General features: G+C 52.8%; 2 protein-coding genes across 6 annotated transcripts in view; both read left to right on the forward strand.

The window, feature by feature from the left end:
• The window catches only part of Proser3 (proline and serine rich 3), an 8,946-nt gene extending 2,588 nt beyond the window's left edge, over positions 1-6,358 (forward strand). For 2 of the 3 annotated variants that reach the window (XM_004858937.4, XM_013077394.3), the window contains 8 exons: positions 1-87; positions 194-294; positions 1,038-1,120; positions 1,219-1,358; positions 4,135-4,316; positions 4,430-5,363; positions 5,452-5,533; positions 5,651-6,358. The exon at positions 1-87 is cut by the window's left edge and continues 41 nt beyond it. In XM_004858937.4, the coding sequence (XP_004858994.2) occupies positions 1-87; positions 194-294; positions 1,038-1,120; positions 1,219-1,358; positions 4,135-4,316; positions 4,430-5,363; positions 5,452-5,533; positions 5,651-5,786 (1,745 nt within the window). In that variant the 3' untranslated portion in view covers positions 5,787-6,358. The remainder of the gene's footprint in view (positions 88-193; positions 295-1,037; positions 1,121-1,218; positions 1,359-4,134; positions 4,317-4,429; positions 5,364-5,451; positions 5,534-5,650) is intronic. The other variant, XM_087191226.1, reaches the window with a different exon arrangement.
• Positions 6,359-8,707: 2,349 nt separating this feature from the next.
• Arhgap33 (Rho GTPase activating protein 33) lies at positions 8,708-22,755 on the forward strand. Of its 3 annotated transcripts, none has more exons than XM_004858938.4 (20): positions 8,708-8,865; positions 10,734-10,831; positions 10,919-11,003; positions 11,380-11,460; positions 11,564-11,701; positions 12,285-12,377; positions 12,957-13,079; positions 13,157-13,234; positions 13,320-13,386; positions 13,468-13,527; positions 13,618-13,770; positions 13,860-13,962; positions 15,524-15,668; positions 15,747-15,829; positions 15,915-16,022; positions 18,028-18,173; positions 18,801-18,954; positions 19,034-19,179; positions 19,260-19,334; positions 20,331-22,755. In XM_004858938.4, the coding sequence occupies exons 1-20, from the start codon at positions 8,860-8,862 to the stop codon at positions 22,355-22,357; spliced, it is 3,969 nt and encodes a 1,322-aa protein (XP_004858995.1). In that variant the 5' UTR covers positions 8,708-8,859; the 3' UTR covers positions 22,358-22,755. The 3 variants fall into 3 exon arrangements, with proteins under 3 accessions (XP_004858995.1, XP_012932840.1, XP_021095085.1); XM_013077386.3 differs by lacking the exon at positions 8,708-8,865 and adding an exon at positions 9,012-9,659; XM_021239426.2 differs by lacking the exons at positions 8,708-8,865; positions 10,734-10,831; positions 10,919-11,003; ... (1 more) ...; positions 11,564-11,701; positions 12,285-12,377 and adding an exon at positions 12,406-12,746.
• Positions 22,756-22,798: the final 43 nt, after the last annotated feature.

Genomic DNA, 22,798 nt, shown 5'->3' on the forward strand with positions numbered 1-22,798 from the left:
AGGAACGACAGTGTACAGACCCTACCCCAACTGATTTTTGGTGGCTACAGACTGAGTCTTCAGACCCAAGCAGTCAACTTGCAGCAGGTACCTCCCTTGGTCCCAGCCATCCCTAGCTTAAAATATTTCCTGATTAGTGCTCCCTGCAGCTACTTCTCCTGGCCCCTGTAACTTAACTCAGATTTCTGAGCAGGACCCAGTAAACCAGAAGGAAGGCGCAGTCCAGCAGTCCCAGCTCCACCCAAGGTTGCCAGCACATCCCAGGCTGTGGCTCCCCTTCAGAAAATAAAGCAGGTGGGCTGCCCACTCGACCCCTCCTGGAAATCTAGGAGCTATTCTTTTTCTCCTTGTTTCTAATAAACCCGTCTAACTTCAAATTAAAAAAAAATAATAAAGCAGGTGACACCCTCATCCACTCCCTCCACTGTGTGCCTGAACTGCCAGCACCAGCCCTGGGATAGAATTAGGGCCAGTCCCCACCTCTAGGAAGTTGAAACAAGAAAAGAGGATGTGTTAAATATAATTAGGAACTCTAAAAGTAGATGCTTTCAGGCATGGCCAGATCCAAGTGTTTGGGCAGTGTTGGGAGCAACCTAACTCTCTTGGTTCTGTGTTCTTCTTTGTTGGGCTCAACCTCAGGGAGGTTTTCCGCTCACAGTAGCCAGGATGGTACCTAGTGGCTAGAGGCTTCCATGGTACTAACTTAGCTTCTCTAGTGGAAAGTGGGAGCTTTTGCAATAGCTTCCTGGGGTTCACTCTTATTTGTTCATCCTTGGTCCAGTTACCGTGAACCAGAAGATAGAATGTTTTGATTAGTCAGGTCTGGTCAGGAAGGTGAGGTCAGTCCTTCAACAGTAGTGACTTGTATACGAAGGGTGTGGATCCAAAGAGGACCACTAGGCCTCTCTTCCTTGAGGAGAAACAGATTGTGAGAGTAACAGGTACTACAGACCTGCACTCCAGGTCCTCTGTCCAGAGCTCCTTTCTCAGCAGCCTTTGAGGTGAAGGCTGACCTCTGACCTCTTTTACCCCCACAGAGCCTCAACACATGGAACTCATCCCTGCTGGACCTGGAGACACTGAGCCTACAAAGCAGAGCTTCCAGGCTGCTCAAACGCAGGTGCCTGTCCCACCCCATCATCCCTCCCACTCCTACAGTTGTGGCCCAGCACACTGCCTCTAAGACCTCCATTGCCTCACTTCTGCCTTTCCCTGCAGCAAGGCCTCCATCTCCTCCTCATCCCTCAGCCCCAGCGATGCCAGCTACTCCTCCTTTCCTGTCAGCTCCAGTGGCCTCTCTCCCTTCTCCATAACCTTCGCTCCTGAATCCATCAAGGACTCTGGCCTCAGAACAGCTGGTAAGTGCTGGGAGGCAAAGATTGGAGGTAACCTGGTTCAGATCCCATCTCTGCCACTTACTGTGTGATTTTGTACCTCTCTGGGCCTTGTTTTCCGAATTGTGAAACAGAAATAGTAATTGGATTCCTCTCCTACAGGCATTGTGAGGATGAAATGAGTTCATGAATAAAGAAGAAACACTTAGCATGGCTCTGTCTGCAGATATCATGAACATAGCAGGCCTGCCATTCTCTCTGTAATTCTGAACAACAGCTCCAGACTCCAAAGGCTTTTACAAACTTGGCACCATGTTGCTTTGACACCAAAGTCTGACCTATAAGGCTATTTACAATCTATATTGATCTCATTTAGGGTGAATATTCATACTCTTTGCTATGTCCATAGTACATTGAACCATATGGCTTTTCTTTTGGTGGTGGTGGTACTGGGGGTTGAACCTAGAGCCTTCACACTGAACTACACCCAGCTCTTTTTCATTTTTTGAGACAGAGTCTCACTAAGTTGGTAAATTGCCCAGGCTGGGCTCAAATCTGTGGTCCTCCTGCTCAGCCTCTCAGAGTGCTGGGATTACAGGCATGTTCCACCATGCCCAGCATGAAGTTTTGTTTTTATAAGTCAAAATAGGGCCGGAGATTTAGCTCAGTGGTTCTGCCACCTGCCTTGGAAATGCAAGTTCCCGAGCTCGATCCCCAGTACCCCCCCAAAACAACAACAACAACAACAACAACAACAAAAGTCAAAATAGTTGAATATTAGCAGTTTCATATAGTTCAGCTAAATTTCAATGTGGTTGAATCTGGGGTACTACCCCAGAGTCATGTCTAAGGTTTATATATTATACAACTTAGCTAAAAAAGTGCAAACTGCTGGGCATGGTGGCACATGCCTATAATCTCAGAACTCTGGGACACTGAGGCAGGAGAATCTCAAGTTAAAAAGAGTCCAGCCTGGGTAACTTAGTGCAACCCTGTCTCAAAATAAAAGATGTAAGAGCTAGGAATGTAACTCAGTGCTAAGGCTCTAGGTTCAACTCTCAGTCCCACTTTAAAAAAAAAGAAAACAAACACAAGTGCAAACTGTTGACCTCTCAACATTTCAGAGATAGGATGAAGGACCCGGATTACTATTATGTTGTTGTGGTTGTTACTGTTACTCTGTATCCAGGACTTGGGCTGCTGTGGTGCACAAGACGGCTGCTATCCAGGTCTCATGGGGCTTCCTGAGTGGGGACAGGCAAGCACGACTTAGCAGGAGGTGTTCAATATGTTATACAATCCTGCCCAAAGATTCACCTCTCTGATTCTTCACACTTTCCAAGCTTTACGTTTTATTCATCTCTCCCTCTGACCCTCAGGTTTCTCATTTGTAAAATGAGAATAAAACTAGTACTTACTCCATAGGTTGTTTTTTAGTTAAATATATTCATTGATTCATTTAACATTGATTCCTACCTTGTGTGAGACCCTGTGAACAGGATTGGGGATTCCACAGCAAGCCACACATGGTCCCACCTTCAAGGTCTCAGTACGGTGGGAATAGGGCAGAGTGCTGCCACATAATCCTACAAACAACTGTGATACATACATAGAAATGAAGGATTTGTGGGAGAACATTGTGGAACTGGGAAGTCAGGGAGGGCTTCCTGGAGGAGGTGTCAGCTAAGTGGAAACCTCTACGAGGAAGATAGGGATGGACAAGAACCTTCCAGCATGTACATTGGATCTAAATTGTGAGGGAGCACAGTACAATGGACCAGAAGAGGCAAGAGCCAGGGATGAGTATAAGATGGCACAAGGTGCAAGAGGCTGGCAGGGGTCCAGTTATGTTGGGCCATGGAGGCATGGTGAGGCATTTGATTATCAGGTTAATTAATACTTCAAACCTCAAGGGACTTCTGAGTATGGAAGGAACTCTATATTTCTTGGATGTTAACAGATTCCCCTGTGAGAGATGCTGCTGTTTTGGTCTGGGGCACAGTCTGAAGAGCAGAGTGGAGGGAAGAGGACAGATTTAAAACTAGAATCAAGCTGAGCATGGTGGCACAGGCCTGTAATCCCAGCAGTCTGGGAGGCTGAGGCAGGAGGATCACAAGTTCGAGTCCAACCTGAGCTGTCAACTTAGTGAGATCCTGTCTCAAAAATAAAGAAAAATGCCTGAGGAGGTAGCTCATCGTGAAGGCCCTAGGCTCAATTCCCAGTACCAAAAGGTGGGGGAAGGGGAGAAAAAGATGAGGAAAGAACAATCTAGACAGGAGGAACCACCAGCTCAAAGGCCTCTGCCTTTTACCAGGAGGGAGGTACAGGTGGAAAGACTCATAATGAGGAGGGCCCTGAATACTCCAGGATTCACAGCCTTCTTGTGGCTGTGAGTGGGGAACAGGTTGGGTGGACAGGAGAGTCTGGAGTCCAGGGAAGAGGCTGCTGTGATAATCTAGGTGGGGTAAGGCTGGACCAGGGTGAGGGGCAGTGGCAGGGTAGGGACAGTGGGGACATTCCAGAGTCTGCCCCGTAGGGACATTGTACCTTCAATGCCCAGAACAGATAGGTCTGGTAGATAGTAAGAGCTCAATAAATATTTGTTGGATGAATGAAGAACTGGAAGATCGCAGGTAGAGAACTCCAAGCTTGCTCTCTTCTGACTGAACTGTCCCCACTTCCGGCACCAGAGAGGAATTGGGCATTATTGAAAGGCCTGAAGAGTATGAGTGCTGGCTGTTCTTGGGTTGCTCAGCGCCTTGGCTCCTGCCTCACCCTCTCCCCTCTACTTTCCCCACAGCAGCCCCAGCGCCAGCCCAGGCCCCCATTCCTGCTCCAGCCCCAGCCTCCTCCCAGGCACCCCTTCGGCCAGAGGATGACATTTTGTACCAGTGGCGGCAGCGGCGGAAGCTCGAACAGGCTCAAGGGGTCAAGGGTCACGGAACCTGGGTGCTGCCCCAGACTCCTGCCCTTGCCACTCAGGTAAGTTGAGAGAGGGGGGATCCTGAGGGGAGCTGGACCAAGTGGGTCAGTGAAGGACCTGAGGGACCTCCACTCCTTTCGTCCCCCTCTCAGATCCTTCTTTATATCCACAGCCTTCTGCCCCTGCGGTGACCCTTGGTTCCCTGGCGACCCAGCCTACCTGGGTTCCACTGTGGGGCAGTGTGGCCCAGCCAAGTCCTCCCGAGGCCTTCTATGTGGAGAGGCCTCCTGTTCCCCTAGAGTCCTCTCCTCACATCTTTTGGGCCCCCAACACCCATGGGTTCTTTTGGACCCCACAGTCTAGTCCCTGGGTATCTCTCGGGACCGCTCCTCCCCCCCCACTGGCCTCCACCCCAGTTCCCCTGGCTCCCCCGGGACCCCCAGCCTCCACCTCAGCTCCCCCGGTCTCCAGCCAGACTTCCCTGGCCTCCATCCCAGCTCCCCTGGCCTCCTCCAACTCGACTCCCCCCACCACCGCTCCCACATCCTCTACCACGCTCCAGAGCCCGCCTACCCCCGAGCCAAGCAGCTCTAGTCAGCCGGAGAACGTAGGCCCCAAGCCTCGGAAGGCCAGAGCTTCGGGCTGGGAGGCAGCCGGGCAAGTCACAGCGGCCTTCGAGGGGCCAGGCGCGCAGCTTAGGGGCGCCCTGGGCCAGGTGGTGACCGCGCGGCTGTTCTCGGATAGCCTGGAGGACACGCCCCCTGGCCGTGAGGCCCCTCCCCTGGAAGTCAAGGCCACGCCCTCCAGGGCTAGGGCCACGCCCCCTCGGTCCGAATCCAGTTGTCCGTCTAAGGTCAAGACCATGCCCTCGCCAGACGAATCCGTGCTTCGGCAAGGCAAAGTCACTCCCTCAGCCAAAGCCGGGTCCCCAAAGCCTAAGGTCCTACCCTCTCCAGCTGAGAGGGTGTCCACACTCCCTGAGGCCCCATCGCCTCTGCTGGAGTCTGGATCTCTTGTGGCTGCTGCCCCGCCCTTGTCCGCGATTCACCATGACCCCTCTGAGGACCTGTTCTCCCAAGCCGCCCGACTTCTGGAGGCTGCGGAAGGTGAGTGCGTTGCTTGTGCCCTTTGGGACCTTAGTGAAGGTCCAGCCCCCTAAGAATCCAGCCCCCTGGAGTTGACTTTTCCTCCCAGACTCTGACGGCAGCGAGTTTCAGGATGACCCTGTACTGCAGGTGCTTAGAGCCCAGAGGGCAGAGCTGCGACTGCAGAAGAGGTGAGCCTCTGAGATGCCCATTGGTGCCTACCCCTCCTAAGCTCCTTTCCCAATCCATAGTCTCAGACCCTAGTCCTGAGCACGTACCCCAACCTCTGTCCCCTGGCTTTTCCCCAGGAAAGTGGATTCGAGATTATCTCTCCTGATGGGCCACACTGAAGACCTGAGATCTTGGTCCCCTCCATCCAAGTCACCTCCCAGGTCTCCAAGGAGGTGGCTGTGGAGAGAAGGAACGTCTTTTGAGGCCAGATGACTTTGAACTGAATAAATTGTTTTCCCCAATGAAATATTTTTTTCCAAGTAGAGTCAATGTCATGTCCCTTTGAAACTGTGCCCCCTCAACAAATAGAATACAGAGGAAAGGATGCAGCTTAACTTCCAAAGTTCAATTTTAAAAGATGATACTGACTACCTAGTTTACTTTTTCTTCCTCATTCTCTTACTCTTTGACACTTGCTTTAGAGACTGGTTTTTAAAACTTGCCATGCTAAGGATGGATTACACAAGTGTATGCACTTACTAATCTCACTGAAATTTGTGAATTTCATTGTATATACAACTAACCTCAGAAGAAAAATATATTTGAGCTATAGCTAAAGGTATCTATGCTAAAATATTTAGGGAATAGTGTACCACTCTGCAATTTGGACTGAAATACAAAGACTAGTTGGACAATCTTTGTAAGCAGATAGATGTGAGATAAGGCAAATATAGTAAAATGTTTATAATAGGATCTAACTATGGACATATGGATGTACGCTGTAAAATTTTTCAACTTACTATATGTTAAAAACTTTTCATAATAAAATGATGGATAATATATGATCAGGATTGTCTTGATATCTGTATTGATAAACAAGGGGATAGAAAGCTTGTAATCCTGGTACTCAGGAGTAGGAAGCAGGTGCATCACAAGTCCAAGGATAGCCTGGACAGTTTCTATACATCAGAGACATGGTAAATGTTTGTTTTTAACCTTTTTGAACAAATCATACACTTAAATGAAATAGAAGGGGCCATACTAATTAGTATTACTGGGTAACAAACCATCCCAAACTTAGTGGCATAAACAATCACTTTATTATGCTCATGGATCTTGAGTCAGAAATTTGGACAGGACACAGCTGGGGAGAGTTGGTCTCTTCTCTATAGGATTTGGAAAGCCTAAAAAGGTGACTTGACTTGAAAGTTGTGAGATAGAATCCTTTAGAACTTCTTCACTTACAATCTGGCATCAGGGCTGAGAAAACTCAAAGGATGAGCTCCGCAGGGACTGTCAACTGTAATGCCTACACAACCTCTGTCCATCAGTTGGGTTTCCTCAAAGCACGGCCACCTCAACATAGTCACACTTCTCATATAAAAGAAAAAGAAAAGAAGAAACCAAATACAGGGCTGGGGATTTAGCTCAGCGGCACCCTGCCTGCATCACAAGCACAAGGTCCTGAGTTTGATCCCCAGTACCCCCCCCCCCAAAAGTGATGTGTATTTGGTTTCTTGAAACAGAGTCTCACCATGTAGTCCAGGCTGGCCTCGAACTCACTATATAGCCCAGGTTGGCCTCAAACTCTCAGTGAGATCCTCCTGCCTCAGCCTCTCAAGTGCTGGGATTATAAGTGTGTGCCATCATGCCCGACTTTTGAGACAGGGTCATGCTATGTAGTCCAGGCTGAACTTGAATTCTCTATGTAGCCCAGACTGGGCTTGAACTCAGGATCTTTCTGCCTCAGTTTCCCAAGTCCTGGGAATTACAATCGTGTGCCACATGCTCAGCTCCCACTCGCTTTTGAGTTTTGATGTGGGTGGGGTGTATTTTTCCCTGTTTGTTTGGGAATTGAACCCAAGACCTTTGTATTAAGCTACATCCCTGGCTCTTTTCATTTTTTTTAACTGTATATCCTTTTATTGGTACATTTTAGGTATACAATGTAATGATATTCATCATTGGAAATTTGCACTTTTACATACTCTTGGTAAATGTTTGCCTCTTTTCTTTTCTTTTCTTTTCTTTTTGGTACCGGAGATCGAACTTGGGACCTTGCGCTTGCGAGGCAGGCGGCAGAACCACTGAGCTAAATCCCCGGCTCTTTTCATTTTTTATTTTGTGATAGAGTTTCACAAAATCGCTAAGTTCTCCAGGGCCAGGACAAGGGAGATCTTCCTTGCCTCAGTCTCCCAGAGCGCTGGGATTACAGGCGCACACCACCACATCTGGCTTCCCTGTTTCAATTATAGATATATCCATGGATAGTGATGAGAGTTGGGGCTGAGGCTGTACTTCAGTGGTATACCGCTTGCCTAGCACGAGCGAGGTCCTGGGTTCAGTCCCCAGCACTTAGAAAAATAAAAATAAAAACTGGTTGGTCTTTGCGTGAATGAACGGACCAACGACACATTCTCTGAGGTGAGAGGACTCTCCTGAGAGCATGACCAGTGGCAGCGTCCTGTTCGAAAGGGAGTTGTTATGGATTGTCACGTCTGGGCACATCTCAGTCAGTCGTAGGAACGATGGGGATTGGCTTTATGAAAGACGAGACTCTGATCCGGTATTGCAGGCTAAACCTTTTCCCAGGAAAAAGAAGACGAGGCCAGTAGACAGCAGAAGAGGGGACAAGGAAAATGTCCAGTGGTTAGGGCGAGCCTACGTCGCCTAAAATCTAGGATTGTGTCCCAGGCAGGGTGCGAAGCAAAGAAAAACGAACTTGGGCGGGGCGCCCTCCTGATTCTGTAGGCGGGGTCAGGGTCGGGACTGACAGGGTAGGACTGGAAAACCCAGGATTTGAGAAGCTGCTTGAGGAATGAAGCAAAGCCCTGCGGCCGTAGGAGACTCCAGTTAAAATTGTCGGAAGAGTGTACTGAGAGTGAGCTAAGGAGAACGAACCATTACTTAGTGTTAGAAGAGTCTATGCAAAGCATAAAGAACTTGGGGGTGTGTCTAGAAGGGAGATGACAGCCAATGAAAAGCAGTCATAGGCGTGGCGCTGTCAAACTTCGGAGGGCGGGACTGAAGAGACAGCCAGGGGTGGAGCCCAAGGCAAACCCAAGGAAAAACCTCCAGGTGGGCGTGGAATTACCCTAAGGCCAAGGATAGAGCCAATGAGAAGCGGCGCCGCGTCCCGGTTCTCCCCCGCCCCCGTGGGGCGCGCGCTGGAGCCACGGGCAGCCGTTAGGGGCGGGGCCTACAGCCGCCCGCGCGCGGCTCGCGCCCTCCCCTTTGTGTCGCCATGGCGGCGGCGGCGGCGGCGGCGGCAGCGGTGGTGGCGAAGGCGCCGAGGACTCCGAACGAAGGGTCGAACGCGGCAGGGGCCTGAGGAGGCTACGCAACCATGGTGGTGAGGGGCCCAGGTGGCCGTCAGTCTGTCCGTCCGCGTGTCAGTCTGTCCGCGCGCGGCCCCGCCCTGCGCGCCCCGCCCCAGGCCCCGCCCGGCCCCGCGGCCCGCGCCTCCCCTCACCCTTCGTAGCGGTCCCTGTCCTCCCTGGCCTGGTCCCGGGTCGGAGCGCTGGCTTCAACCCCGCCCCCTCAGCGCATCCCCTCCACGCCCTGAATGGGGTGACAGTGGCCGAAGACCCCGGCTTGAGAGGAGGGGCTGGTCCAGCGAAGGACTCCCGCCACCCGAGTGGCCCCCGCAGGGCTTGCCGAGGATCCTTGGAAACCAGCTTCCATCCCCAAGCCTTCCTTAGCATCCTCCTCGGCCACCCGGGTGCAGCCCCCCTCTTCCCAACAGCCCCTTTCTCATGTTTGAGCCCCACCCCCACCCCACTCCATCCTCAGCCTGACCCTTTTCTTCTCCATCTCCCTCATTTCCACCTACCTCAGTCCCTCTCCCATCCATCTGAACCTTTTACCTCACCTCTCCAGCCATCCTCTCCTTACTTCGCTCAACAAACCAGCCCTCTCCCTCCTTTTCATCCTTGGGGCTGCTCCATCTTCCTGTCCTCATCTCCCCTCCTCCACCATCTCCCTCTCCCACCATGCTGCTCCAGCTCATTCATCCATTCATTCCCTCACTCAGCAGACATTCACTGAGACCTCCTCTGTGCAGGCCTCATGCTCCAGGCACAGAGAGAGTCAGATCCCATCCTGCCTTGGGGAGCTTCATGGGCTGGCAGGGGACAGACCCTGAGGGTGAGACCCAGGGATGAACTTGGGGTTGCAGGGACATGGAGGAGGGAGAAGCTAGAGCCCAGTCTGGTGAATCATTGAATACCCATCTGGCAGCTGGTTAATTTATTCATCAGATTTTACCCAGCTCCTGCTGTGTGACTGGGCTGACACTGGGTGTTGGGGACCCAGAGAGGAACCTGGTACATTCCTCCCATTGAAGAGCACCAACTCTGTGCCCAGCTCTGTGCTGGGGTCTTGGCCTGGGGCCCTGCTTCTGGGGAAGTGAAAATCCAGTGGAAGAGATGGGCTTGTCACCAGACAGTGGCGTCTCAGAGTGCTCAAGGCTGGGCTGAAGAGATGTCAGGGACAGCCTAAAGGGTCAAGCAGGGCTCCCTGATGAAGCACACGTGTGAGTTGTGACCTGAGGGAAGAAGAGGAGAGACTAGTGATAGGGTGGGGACAAGGTTTCCAGGTTGAGGGGATGAAAAAGATGGCACTTATGCTGGACTCTCTGAAGTTCAAGAGCTCTGATAGTGAGAGCAGTGCGGGAGCAGGACTGGAGAGGTAAACAGAAACCAGCACAGGGAAATGAATATCAGACCAGAAAATCCCAACTTCATTTTGAGTACAACAGAAAGCCATTGAAGGGCCAGAATCTGTTGAGAGAGGGACCAGATTTGTGTTTTGTCCAATGATCTTGGAACTTGTGAAGATGCTGGTGGAAGGGAAGAGGTCAGAAACAGAAGACTGGCAAGATGTGAACCAGGAATGTCCAGACAATGGCAGGATGTGACTGTACCCTGCAGGGGCTACTGAGGGTCTTATACAGCAAGGGATGAAACCAGCATCCTCTCTCTCCTGTTGCCTCCCTTGCCCTTGGTCCCTGCTCTCATTCCTCCACCCCAGACCACACACAAAGAAGCAGGGCTGTCCTCAGTCCAGCCCTCACCTCCCACTGACTTCCCCTCTTACCCCATCCTCAGGACAGTGTGTGGAGCAACCCAGCCTCTAGGGCCAGGCTTGCAGATAACAATGCTCCCGTTGTCTCTTTGCTCCCATCTCTGGGGGCCTCTGATTCTTCTCTCTCCTCTACAGGCCCGCAGCACTGACAGCCTGGATGGCCCAGGAGAGGGCTCAGTGCAGCCTGTTCCCCCTACTGGGGGGCCCAGTGTGAAGGGGAAGCCTGGGAAGAGGTGAGGGGTGAGGGAAGGAAAGACCTGTGGTAGGAGAGAGGGAGGCTAGAGGAAAGAGCTGCTGGTGATGTGTTGCCTGTCTCCCAGGCTCTCGGCTCCTCGAGGTCCCTTCCCCCGGCTGGCTGACTGTGCCCATTTCCACTATGAGAACGTTGACTTTGGCCACATTCAGGTATGGGAGCTTTGCACCCAGGTAGGAAGGTGAGATTCTACCCAACCCTGAACCAATGTCAGCTGCTTTTCACTTGAAACCTGCCCCTGTGATCGTTTGCTTCACTGATCTGAGCAGTCAGTACCAGGAGTTGCAGGGGCTGAGACAGATGGGGAGAACTCATTCATCCATTTGTTTTTTGATTTATTTATTCAACAGCAATTTTTCTTAGGTGTCTGCTCTGTGCCAGGGCTCTATACTCTAAGATATCACCAAGCCCTGTCCTTGCAGAAGTTCAGGAGCAGGACACAGATTCATCTCTAGATAGTGCCAGCCTACAGAGGTCAAGACTGGTAGAAAATCCAGGCCCTCACTTGGGCCTTTGTTTCCTTTGCAGCTCCTGCTGTCTCCAGAGCGTGAAGGCCCCAGCCTCTCTGGAGAGAATGAGCTGGTATTTGGGGTACAGGTGACCTGTCAGGTGAGACTACCCTGCCTCTCATCTGGCCTGAGGGACTGGCTGCCATATTCCTCAGCACAATGTAGTAAGACCACTATTCCCTTCTGTCCATCTGCTCCCACAGGGCCGTTCTTGGCCAGTTCTCCGTAGTTATGATGACTTCCGTTCTCTGGATGCCCACCTGCACCGGTGCATATTTGACCGGAGGTTTTCCTGTCTTCCAGAGCTCCCTCCACCCCCAGAGGGTGCCAGGGCTGCCCAGGTAGCTTACTTGTCTCAGCCTCTCCTCAGCTGTCAGTGTGTCCTCATCAGCCAGGTGTGAAACCATCAAGGAAAGGGAGATAAATATTTAAAGACTGGTCAAGTTCCAACCATTCAGAATGGAGAAGGGCCAGGGATTTAGCTCAGTGGTGCCACCACCTGCCTCACAAGCACAAGGTCCCCAGTTTGATCCCCAGTACCCCCCCCCCAAAAAAAAACAGAATGGAGAAGCCTTAAAAATATACCAGGGTCCTGGAGGCTCCCTTTAATATTTGGATCATGCGGGAAAGCCCAGTCGGGAGCCTCAGCAAAGCCATATCAATTGCACATATTGATATATATTTTAGCATTTAAAAGCTGAGCAGTACACATACATCCAGATTAAATTTCAGGGGCTGGGGATTTAGCTCAGTGGTTCTGCCACCTGCCTTGCAAGTTCAAGGACCCGAGTTCAATCCCCGGTACAAAAAAAAAAAAAAAATTTCAGGCCAGCCCAGATATGAGCTTGGACAGTGTGGGAGGGGAATGGGCCCTGCCCTTTCAGCATCTACTCACAGGAGCCCACTGTAACAACCTGCCCCTAGATGCTGGTACCACTGCTGCTGCAGTACCTGGAGACCCTGTCTGGACTAGTGGACAGTAACCTCAACTGTGGGCCTGTGCTCACCTGGATGGAGGTGGGCCTGGGCAGGGGGGCTTAGAGTTGGGAGCAGGCAGGCATGTCTGAGGCACAAAAACCAGCCTGGGAGAGTGTGTGGGCACAGAAAAGAAAGGAGCAGGAGTGGGGGAGGCATTGGTATTTTAGTGTCTGTGTGGGTGCATGCCTGTGAAAGAAAGTGTGCGCGCATGCGTGTGTGTGTGTGTGTGTGTGTGTGTGTGTGTGTATTTTAGCAAGTGTTGGGCTGTGAGAATTTAAAGGTATACCAGCTAGAAATAGATTGGGCATAACTCACAGAGCACCTGGCTAAGAGTGGCTTAAACCAGAGGAATTTTAGATCATCAGTGTGCAGTGTCTGCTATGGAGGATGAAGGTGCCTGCATATATGGTGAGATCTTGAGGGCAGGGGAGTGCTGGTTGGCAGATGTAGGGGGTTTGTTTTACCAGAGGAGTTCAAGTATTTGACCAATAGCTTTGAGTGACTGAAACTCTTAGGTGGGGAATAAGCCTTGGCCTCCCTGGGCATGGAGGAACCTTGTTTGCTTTTATCAAACACCTTCTTTTGACCTCTCCTTGCTATGTCTTATCTCCCTCTCAGCTGGACAATCATGGCCGTAGACTGCTCCTCAGTGAGGAGGCCTCGCTCAATATCCCTGCAGTGGCTGCTGCTCACGTGGTCAAACGGTACACAGCCCAGGCGCCAGATGAGCTCTCCTTTGAGGTGAGGATGTAGGGGAACAGACTACAGCTGGGCTCCCCACTTGTTCTGTACCTTCTGAGACCCCCTCCCATTCCTAGGTGGGAGACATTGTCTCAGTGATCGACATGCCACCCACAGAGGATCGAAGCTGGTGGCGGGGGAAGCGGGGCTTCCAGGTGAGCCTGGCTTGGGGTAGACATGTGGGGATAGGGCATTATGCCGACTAGGGTGGCCCAGACATTGACCTTGACCCTTCCTCAGGTTGGTTTCTTCCCCAGTGAGTGTGTAGAACTCTTCACAGAAAGACCAGGTTCTGGCCTAAAGGCAGGTAAGTGCCATGGACAGAGTGGGAGGCCTCCTGCATCCTCTGCCTACCACCTATCCTTTCTACCTGTTTTCCACCCCACAGATGGAGATGGTCCCTTGTGTGGCATCCCAGCTCCCCAGGGTAACTCTTCTCTGACCTCAGGTAATGGAAACAAGGGATCAGGTCTCTGTCTCCTGCCCCAACAGGCTTATGGCTATACTGACCCTAGGTGGCTTGCTTTTGCCCCCACAGCTGTGCCCCGGCCACGTGGGAAGCTGGCTGGTCTCCTCCGAACCTTCATGCGCTCCCGCCCTTCTCGGCAGCGGCTTCGGCAGCGAGGAATCCTGCGGCAGAGGGTGTTTGGCTGTGACCTTGGAGAGCATCTCAGCAACTCAGGCCAAGATGGTGGGGCCACAGCCCACCCGCCCACCCCACCACACCCCTCCTATCTAGGATATGATCTGCTCAGCCCTGACTCTGCTGCTTTCTCTCAGTGCCCCAGGTGCTGCGCTGCTGCTCTGAGTTTATTGAAGCCCATGGGGTGGTGGATGGAATCTACCGGCTCTCAGGCGTGTCCTCCAACATCCAGAGGCTTCGGTGAGGTCCTCTACGAATGCTTTCCTCCCACAAGAGTTTGCTGACCACCTCTCCATTCCAGCCCATGCTGTGTGCTGGGTTCGTAGTTATCAGGAGTTAGGAGAGCATTGAGCAGGATTGGACAAAGGTTGAGGTCAGGGAGAGCTTCCTTTTTTTTTTTAAGTTTTTTTTTTTGGTACCAGGGATCAAACTAGGGACCTTGCACTTTTGAGGCAGGCGGCAGAACCACTGAGCTAAATCCCTGGCCTTTTTTAAGTTTTTTGAGATGAGGTCTTGCTGTGTAGTCCAGGCTGGCCTTGAACTCATGGCAATCCTCCTGTTTTAATCTCCTGAGTGCTGGGATTACAGGCTTGTCCCAAGGGAAAGCTTCCTTGACGTGACACCTAAGGCCTGGAAGGTGGGAGTATAGTTAGCGTACTAAGCAGTGGAATGGACCTTCACTGAGCACCTGTTATATACCAAGCACTATTTTAGGAACTGGAGACACAGTGGTGAACGAGGTAACTGGAAACTCCTGCCCTCCTTGGGCTCACATGCTAGAAGGAGAGACAAACAAGACAATGATAGTTTACTAGAAAGTGACAAGTGTTATGGAGAAAAGCAGACGGGGATAAGCAGAATCAAGATAATCAACCAGGAAGGAGGACTATACGGGTGTGTGTGTGTGTGTCTGTGTGTCTGTGTGTCTGTGTGTGTGGTTTTGTTGTTATTGTTATTGTTGTTTTTAGATAGGGTCTCACTATGTAGTTCAGACTGAACTTGAACTCACTATGTGGCCCAGGCTGGCCTTGAACTCACAGCAATCTTCCTTTGAGACAGGGTCTCACTATGTAGTTCAAGCTGGTCCTGAACTTACTATGTAGCCCAGGCTGGTCTTGAGCTTGCAGCGATCCTCCTGCCTTAGTCTCCCAAGTGCTGGGATTACAGGAGTGTGCCACCAGGCCCAGCTGTAGGATTACAGTTTTAAGTAGCAGGGACAGAGAGGCCTCATGGGGAAGAGCCCTGGAGGAGGTAGGGAGCAAGTCCTGTGGATGTGCTGGGACACACAGTCACAGTGGAAGGAGTAGCTGGCCCAAAGGGAAACAGAAAGAGATGGCGTTGAGAGTTCTTGGGGCAGGGTAAAGGGCCTTTTTTTTGGGTACTGGGGATCGAACTTGCGCTTGCGCAGCAGGCGGCGAAACCACTGAGCTAAATCCCCGGCCCAAAAGGGCCTTTTTGATGACTGTTAGGATTGGGGTCTTTACTCCAAGTGAGGGGAAACCACAGGGGGTTTCTGGGAATGTAGTTACACTCCATAGTCAAGACAGCCTTGTGTACTACAGGCAGAGGCATCTCCCACCAGAGCCTCAATTTCCTCTTTTGGAATGAAACACTCTTGTCTTTGACATGCAGGCTGTTGGTTGGTTCATTAAAGTTCTCCCTTTGGATAGCCCAGCCCATGGCCTGGGGAAGAGGGTTATATCCATCTGGGGGTATTTGGGAGTTGGGGTAGGGGTAGTGGAACATGGGCAGATGGTTCCATCTGACCTGAACTTTCTTCCTCCGGACCTGGTGGTCTCAGGCATGAATTTGACAGCGAGAGGATTCCTGAACTGTCTGGCCCTGCCTTCCTGCAGGACATCCATAGTGTGTCCTCCCTTTGCAAGCTCTACTTCCGAGAGCTGCCAAACCCCTTGCTCACCTATCAGCTCTATGGGAAGTTCAGTGTGAGTAAAGGTGCTGACAAGGTTGGAGGGTATGGGGTGCATCTGGCCCAGCCCTATCATGCCTGTCCACAATCTCAGGAGGCCATGTCAGTCCCAGGGGAGGAAGAACGCCTGGTTCGAGTCCACGATGTCATCCAGCAGCTGCCCCCACCACACTATAGGTAAACTGTGAGAGTCAGGGAAAGGCTGGGGTGGGGTACCAAAGGAATGGAGCCTCAGCTTGTCTCTCTCTTCTCCCGACTTCAGAACTCTGGAGTACCTGCTGAGGCACTTGGCCCGCATGGCAAGACACAGTGCCAACACCAGCATGCATGCCCGCAACCTGGCCATCGTCTGGGCACCAAACCTGTTACGGTAAGTTAGCAACTCTCCAGCCTGCCCCTCTCAGCTCCCTTCAGTGGTGTAGGCTTCAAGTAACCCACAGCCACCCTGTGAACTGGCTCAACTTTTGTTCTCTTGTTCATTCATTTAATACATATTCATCAAGTACCTTCCGTGTACCAGGCCTTAATTTCAGCACTGGAGAAACAGTAGTGAGCAAGGCCCTGTCCTCCAGGAGCTCACATTCTCATGAAGAAAATGGACAGTGAACCATCACTAAGATGCACAGAATAATGTCTGATGGCAAGAAGGAAGATACAAAGCAGGGAAGGGAGGTGTACCAAGTTGTGGCAGTATGAAGTTTTTAGATAGAAGTGCCAAGGAAGGCTTCAGGAAATCTTTCTGTGGCCAGCAGCAGGGTAAGCCCTGCCAGATTTGATACTGACTAACACAGGCAAGATCTCTGTTGTGAAAGGATTTGTATTCCTCTGGGGGAACATATGAATAAGTGGTAAGGTAGACGGTAGGCATAAGTATGGAAGGAAATAAATAGTAAAAAAAAAAAAAAAGAACAGTGGTGCAGGGGAGGAAGTCTGCAACTGTGGACATCTGGGGAGGAGCACACCAAGCAGTGGAAGCAGTGAGTTCAAACAGGAGGCTGCTTTGTTGGAGCTACATGGGGAGGCCAGTGTGCCTCGAGCTGAATGAGCCAGTGAGTGGGGAGTTAAGGGAGGAGATGAGGCAGTCAGAGAGTGATAGGGGACCAGACAGAGGTGGGCTTATGGTCATAGTGAGGACTTTCCTTTTAACGAGAGTGAAGTACAGCCAGGGCAGGACTGAGTTGACAGGCCCCTGTCTGCCTCAGAAGTTCCCTCTAGCTGCAGGCATAAACAGAGTGGAGGCAGGGACAGGAGCAGGAACGGGGAAGAGGCTACTGTGATATCCATGCAGAAGAGAATGGAGACTGAACCAGTATGTTAGCTTTCTGTCACTATAACTGAGATAATTATCTTACAGAGAGTAAAGACTTGTTTATTTATTGTGGTACTGGGGATCAAATCCAAGGGTGCTCTACTACTGAGCTACATTTCCAGCCCTCTTTGTTTTTTTATTTTTTATATTTTTGGTTTTCTGAGACAGAGTGTTGCTATGCAGTTCAGGCTGACCTTGAACTGTGTTGCCCAGGTTGGCCTTGAACTTGCACCGATCCTCCTACCTCAGCCTCCCTAGTGCTAGATTACAGGCATGTGCCACCATACCTGGCTTATTTTTAATTTTTGAGACAGGATCTTACTAAGTTGCCCACCTTGGAATCCTCCTGCCTCAGAATCCTGAGTAGCTGGGATTACAGGTCTGCACCACCATGCCTGGCTGAGAAAAAGTTTATTTTGGTTCATATTTTTGGGAGTTTCAGTCCATAATCAATTGACTGTCACTTTAGACCTGTGCTGAGGCAGCACATCATGGCAAGAGCATATAGCAAGGCAGAAAACACTTGCCTCCTGGCTAAGGGGACAAAGAACAAAGGGCTCGAGTCCCACAGTTCCCTTTGAGGGCATGCCTCTAATGACCTAAAGACCTCCCACTAGGCCCACCTCTTAAAGGTTCCACCACCTCCCAATAGCACCACCCTGGGGCCAGGCCTCTAACACATGAGCCTTTTGAGGACATTCAAGAGCCAAACTGTAGCAGCCACAACTAAGGCAGTTGAAGGGATGAAGAATTAGATTCTGGATTGATTTTGTAGGTGGAACTGACAAGGTTTGCTGACAATTGAATGTGGATGTGAAGGAAAGAGGGGTCAAGGGCAACCCTGGTGTTCTTCCTGAGTCACAGAAGAAATACACTGACTGAGATGAGGAAGGGGGAGCAGGTTTGGGGTAAGGTTGGCAAACAGATGTGATTTCCAGATGTGATCAATTCTAGAAGGTTAGAGGTATTGAATAGTCATTGATTCCATTGTCACCCTACGTTGCCCACCCAGAAATTGCCAGCCCGAGATCAAGGCTCCTGGCCTCCTTCTCCTCCTCCCTTTCAGGTCCATGGAGCTGGAATCAGTGGGGCTGGGTGGGGCGGCAGCCTTCCGAGAAGTTCGTGTGCAGTCAGTGGTGGTGGAATTCCTGCTCACCCATGTGGAGGTCCTGTTCAGTGACACCTTCACCTCTGCTGGTCTTGACCCTGCAGGTATGCCCATCCCACCCTGACATCCTGGCTACTGGCCCCTCAGTGTCAGGGTTGCAGTGGGAGGGCAGGTGGGCCCCCAGCCCTATCCCTACCCCAGTGAAGCTGGACCTGCTGACCCCTTAAGATCCCTGCCCCGGCCCATCCCTCCCCGCGCCCCCACTCCTTCTCATTTCAGCTCCTACGCTCAGGATCCCCACTTCTTGGCCAGGACGCCGTTCTTCCTTCACCCCTTATAGCTCCTGGGGGCACTTGGGGCCATGGGTCCACCTGGGAGGAGGTGGGAGGTCCCCAGACTTGACCCCATCCTGGCCCTGCCCAGACTCCCTGCCCTGCCCCGGACCCCAGCCCAGTCAGGATTCAGCTCGTCGGAGGGTCCTCTGGCCCGAGGTAACTGACCAGAGCCACTGCCCTTGCTGGCTGCTGGGAGCTGCCTCCTCATCAGCTCATTCTGCCTCATCCCTCACCTGCCTGCTCCCCCCCATTCCCGCCTGATCTACCCTGGCCCCCTGCCTTGCCAGCCCGGGTGGGCATGCTACGGGGCCGGGGCTTGGGCTGTGGCGCTTGGCTTTGCCTGTGGCCTTCAGTGGCCCCCAGAGCTGACAGCTGCCCTACTTTTGACCTCCCCAGGCCGCTGCCTCCTCCCCAGGCCCAAGTCTCTTGCGAGCAGTGGCCCCTCTACTCGCCTGCTGACTCTGGAAGAAGCCCAGGCTCGAACCCAGGGCCGGCTGGGGACACCCACTGAGCCCACAACTCGCAAGGCTGCAGCCTCACCTGTGGAAAGGTAAGTGGGATGCTGGAGGTGTGGGCACAAGGAGGCCCTAGTTCCTTAGCCTGCTTCCTGTTTCTCATCCAAACTGCAGGAGGAAAAGGGAGAGAGGGGAGAAACAGCGGAAGCCAGGGGGAAGCAGCTGGAAGACATTCTTTGCTCTGGGCCGGGGCCCCAGCATTCCCCGAAAGAAGCCTCTACCCTGGCTGGGAGGCTCCCGTGCCCCACCACAGCCTTCAGGTCAGAGGCCATGCAGTCAGCCTGGAGAGGGGTGGTGTCCTGTGGCATGCCCTCCTATTCTGTCCTTACTCTCCTTGCAGGCAGCCGACCTGACACAGTCACACTGAGATCTGCCAAGAGCGAAGAGTCTCTGTCATCACAGGCCAGTGGGGCTGGTGAGTACAGCGTGGGCCCTACCTGTGTCCGAGTGGAGGTGGGAGGAATTGGGGCCCTGGTTTTACCTCCAGACATTGCATTTCAGACTTGGGACATCTTGGGGATTTAAAATGTTTTAATTTGAATTTTTACAATGAGTTAAAGTATCACCTTTGGTCCATTACACAGTGTACTCATTGGTCCATGCAGCACCCTTCAAAATTTTAAGTCTTTTCTATATTGATTTCTTTGGAAGAAAAATTCTATATTCATTTATTTGGAAGAAAAAATTAAATAATCCCCTAGACACACTAGAAGAGCCCCATTACCTCACCTGGGAGCTCCCCCTCCCCCAGAGGCATCCTCTAAATTTGATGCTCATCATTCCCTTGCTTGGAAGGTTTTATCACATACAGGTATATGTGTAAATAACATATTTACAGATCATCATAAAAAAGGAGTTATCATACTGTATGTGGACCTGACTCTCACTTATCACTCCGTTACAAATTACCACACGTTGCTGAGTGTAGCTCAACCTCATTCCATTGCTTTCCAACTGTGTGGATATCTCATCCCACTCCGAATGGATTTGGGGCCTCCCTGCCAAACCCACCCTCTTGGCAGACTGTGCTGCCATATAGCCAGGAGCAGAGGTGCTGTCCTGTAGGGTCTGCAGATGTGCAACTTACAGGACAAGGATCAATTGCTTTCCATGAGGGGTTGTAACTGGACGCCCAGTAGCCAGGTGTGAGATCACGTTGGCACTGTGCTCACAGCCTGGGGGTTTGCCAGACTCATTCCTGCCTTGGGTCTGGAAGGGTTTTCTTCATGGTCTTGCCTTATCAGCTGCAAACCTGAACAGCTCTTCCCACAGCCTCTGTGGCCTTCTCTAGGGAAGTGCCCCTTTATGTTCTCTCCCTGTCTGCTGACTGAGCTGTGCCCTGTTCTCACTAAAGTATGAGTATGCAGAGTTCGGACCCCTGATCCCTAAATGCCCCCTACCCTTCTTCCAGGCCTTCAGAGGCTACACAGGCTACGGCGACCCCACTCGAGCAGCGATGCTTTCCCCGTGGGCCCAGCACCTGCTGGCTCCTGTGAGAGTCTGTCTTCCTCTTCTTCCTCCTCTTCCTCCTCCTCCTCCTCTTCATCTTCATCGTCTGAGTCCTCAGCAGCTGGCTTGGGGCCACTCTCTGGGTCCCCCTCACACCGCACTTCAGCCTGGCTGGATGATGGTGATGAACTGGATTTCAGCCCACCCCGCTGCCTGGAAGGACTCCGGGGCCTTGACTTTGATCCCCTTACCTTTCGCTGCAGCAGTCCCACCCCAGGAGACCCCGCACCTCCTGCCAGCCCAGCACCCCCAGCCCCTGCCTCTGCCTTCCCACCCAGGGCAACCCCCAAGGCTCCCTCACCCCGTGGACCCACCAGCCCTGCTTCGTCTACTGCCCTAGACATCTCAGAGCCCCTGGCTGTGTCTGTGCCACCTGCTGTCCTAGAACTGCTGGGGGCTGGAGGAACTCCTGCCTCTGTCACCCCAACACCAGCTCTCAGCCCTGGCCCAGGCCTGCGTCCCCATCTCATCCCCCTGCTGCTGCATGGATCTGAGGCCCAGCTGAGTGACACCTGCCATCAAGAGATCAGCAGCAAGCTGGCACTGCCTGGTCCCCGGGGAACCCAAGCTCAGCATGTTGAGTCCTGCTCAGCCCACCCCACACTCTCACAGACCCTGAAGCTGCCCCAGGACCCAGCTGATCCCATTCCCATTCCTTTCTGTGTAGGTCCTAGTGTGGATTCACCATTGCTGCCCCCACCCCTGTCCCTCCTACGCCCTGGCAGGGCCCCACCCCCACCCCCCAAAAACCCAGCACGCCTCATGGCCCTGGCCCTGGCTGAGCGGGCTCAGCAGGTGGCAGAGCGACAGAGCCAGCAGGAGCATGCAAGCACCCCAACTACTCCCCACTCTCCTTTCTGCCGCTCACTGTCCCTGGAGGTGGGTGGGGAACCCGTGGTGACTTCAGGGAGTGGCCCACCCCCTCACTCCCTAGCCCACCCTAGTGCCTGGGCCCCAGGACCCCCAGCCTACCTACCAAGGCAACAAAGTGATGGGAGCCTGGTGAGGAGCCAGCGGCCTGTGGGGACCTCAAGGAGGGGACTCAGAGGCCCTGCCCAGGTTGGTGCCCAGCTCAGGGCTGGAGAGGGTTTCAGGGATGCCCCAGAAATGGCAGCCCAGTCTCCGTGTTCTGTCCCCTCACAAGTTCCTGCCCCTGGCATCTTCTCCCCAGCCCCGCGGGAGTGCCTGCCACCCTTCCTTGGGGTCCCCAAACCAGGCTTGTATCCTCTTGGCCACCCATCCTTTCAGCCCAGCTCCCCAGCCCAAGTCTGGAGGAATTCCCTGGGCCCCCCTATACCTCTTGACAGGGGAGAGAACCTGTACTATGAGATCGGGGCAAGTGAGGGGTCCCCCTACTCTGGCCCAACTCGGTCCTGGAGTCCCTTTCGCTCCAGGCCCCCTGATAGGCTCAATGCCTCATATGGCATGCTTGGCCAGTCACCACCACTTCCCAGGTCGCCTGACTTCCTGCTCAGCTACCCACCGCCCCCCTCCTGTTTTCCCCCTGACCACCTTGGCTATTCGGCCCCCCAGCACCCGGCCCGGCGCCCCACACGGCCTGAGCCCCTCTATGTCAACCTCGCCCTAGGGCCCAAGGGTCCCTCACCTGCCTCTTCTTGCTCCTCTTCCCCTCCTGCCCACCCCAGAAGTCGTTCAGATCCTGGTCCCCCAGCCCCCCGCCTCCCCCAGAAGCAGCGGGCACCCTGGGGCTCCCATACCCCTCACAGGGTACCAGGACCCTGGGGTGGTCCTGAGCCTCTGCTGCTCTACAGGGGATCCCCACCAGCCTATGGGAGGGGGGGAGAGCATTACCGAGGGTCTTTGTACAGAAATGGGGGTCAGAGGGGAGAGGGGGCTGGTCCCCCACCCCCTTATCCCACTCCCAGTTGGTCCCTCCACTCTGAGGGCCAGACCCGAAGCTACTGTTGAGCTGGAGCTGAGAAGGGCGTTCTTCCTTTTGTCCTCACTGGATCTTGGCCTGACCCCATCTCTTATTTCTGGTTTTGTATTTTCTTGAGCTCCCAACCCCTACTCCAGGTTTCTAACTTTGTAACTTGCTTCTGATGTGGGTTCCTAATCTAAAGTCATAATCTCCCAACCCTGGGCTAAAGGGCATGCCCATCCCCCCACTGTCCTCCTTCCTGGGGACCCTTGCACAAATCTAAGGGAGAACTAGACTGATACCCTGTCCTCCCTCTCCCTCTAGGGGTCCCCAGCCTGTCCTGACCTGTGCACAGCGGGTGGGGGGTACAGCTCCTACTCATCTCTCCCCATGCATCCCACTAAACCATCTGACAAAGTTAATGAATAAAAATGGTGAAAATGTGGTTGCTGGTGTCATGCTGGGGCCAGACTCTGAACAAAGAGATA

Source organism: Heterocephalus glaber, unplaced genomic scaffold (genome assembly GCF_053883595.1).
Source record: "Heterocephalus glaber isolate CG9 unplaced genomic scaffold, H.glaber_assembly_v1.0 deba00001561, whole genome shotgun sequence".
Lineage (NCBI taxonomy): Eukaryota > Metazoa > Chordata > Mammalia > Rodentia > Bathyergidae > Heterocephalus > Heterocephalus glaber.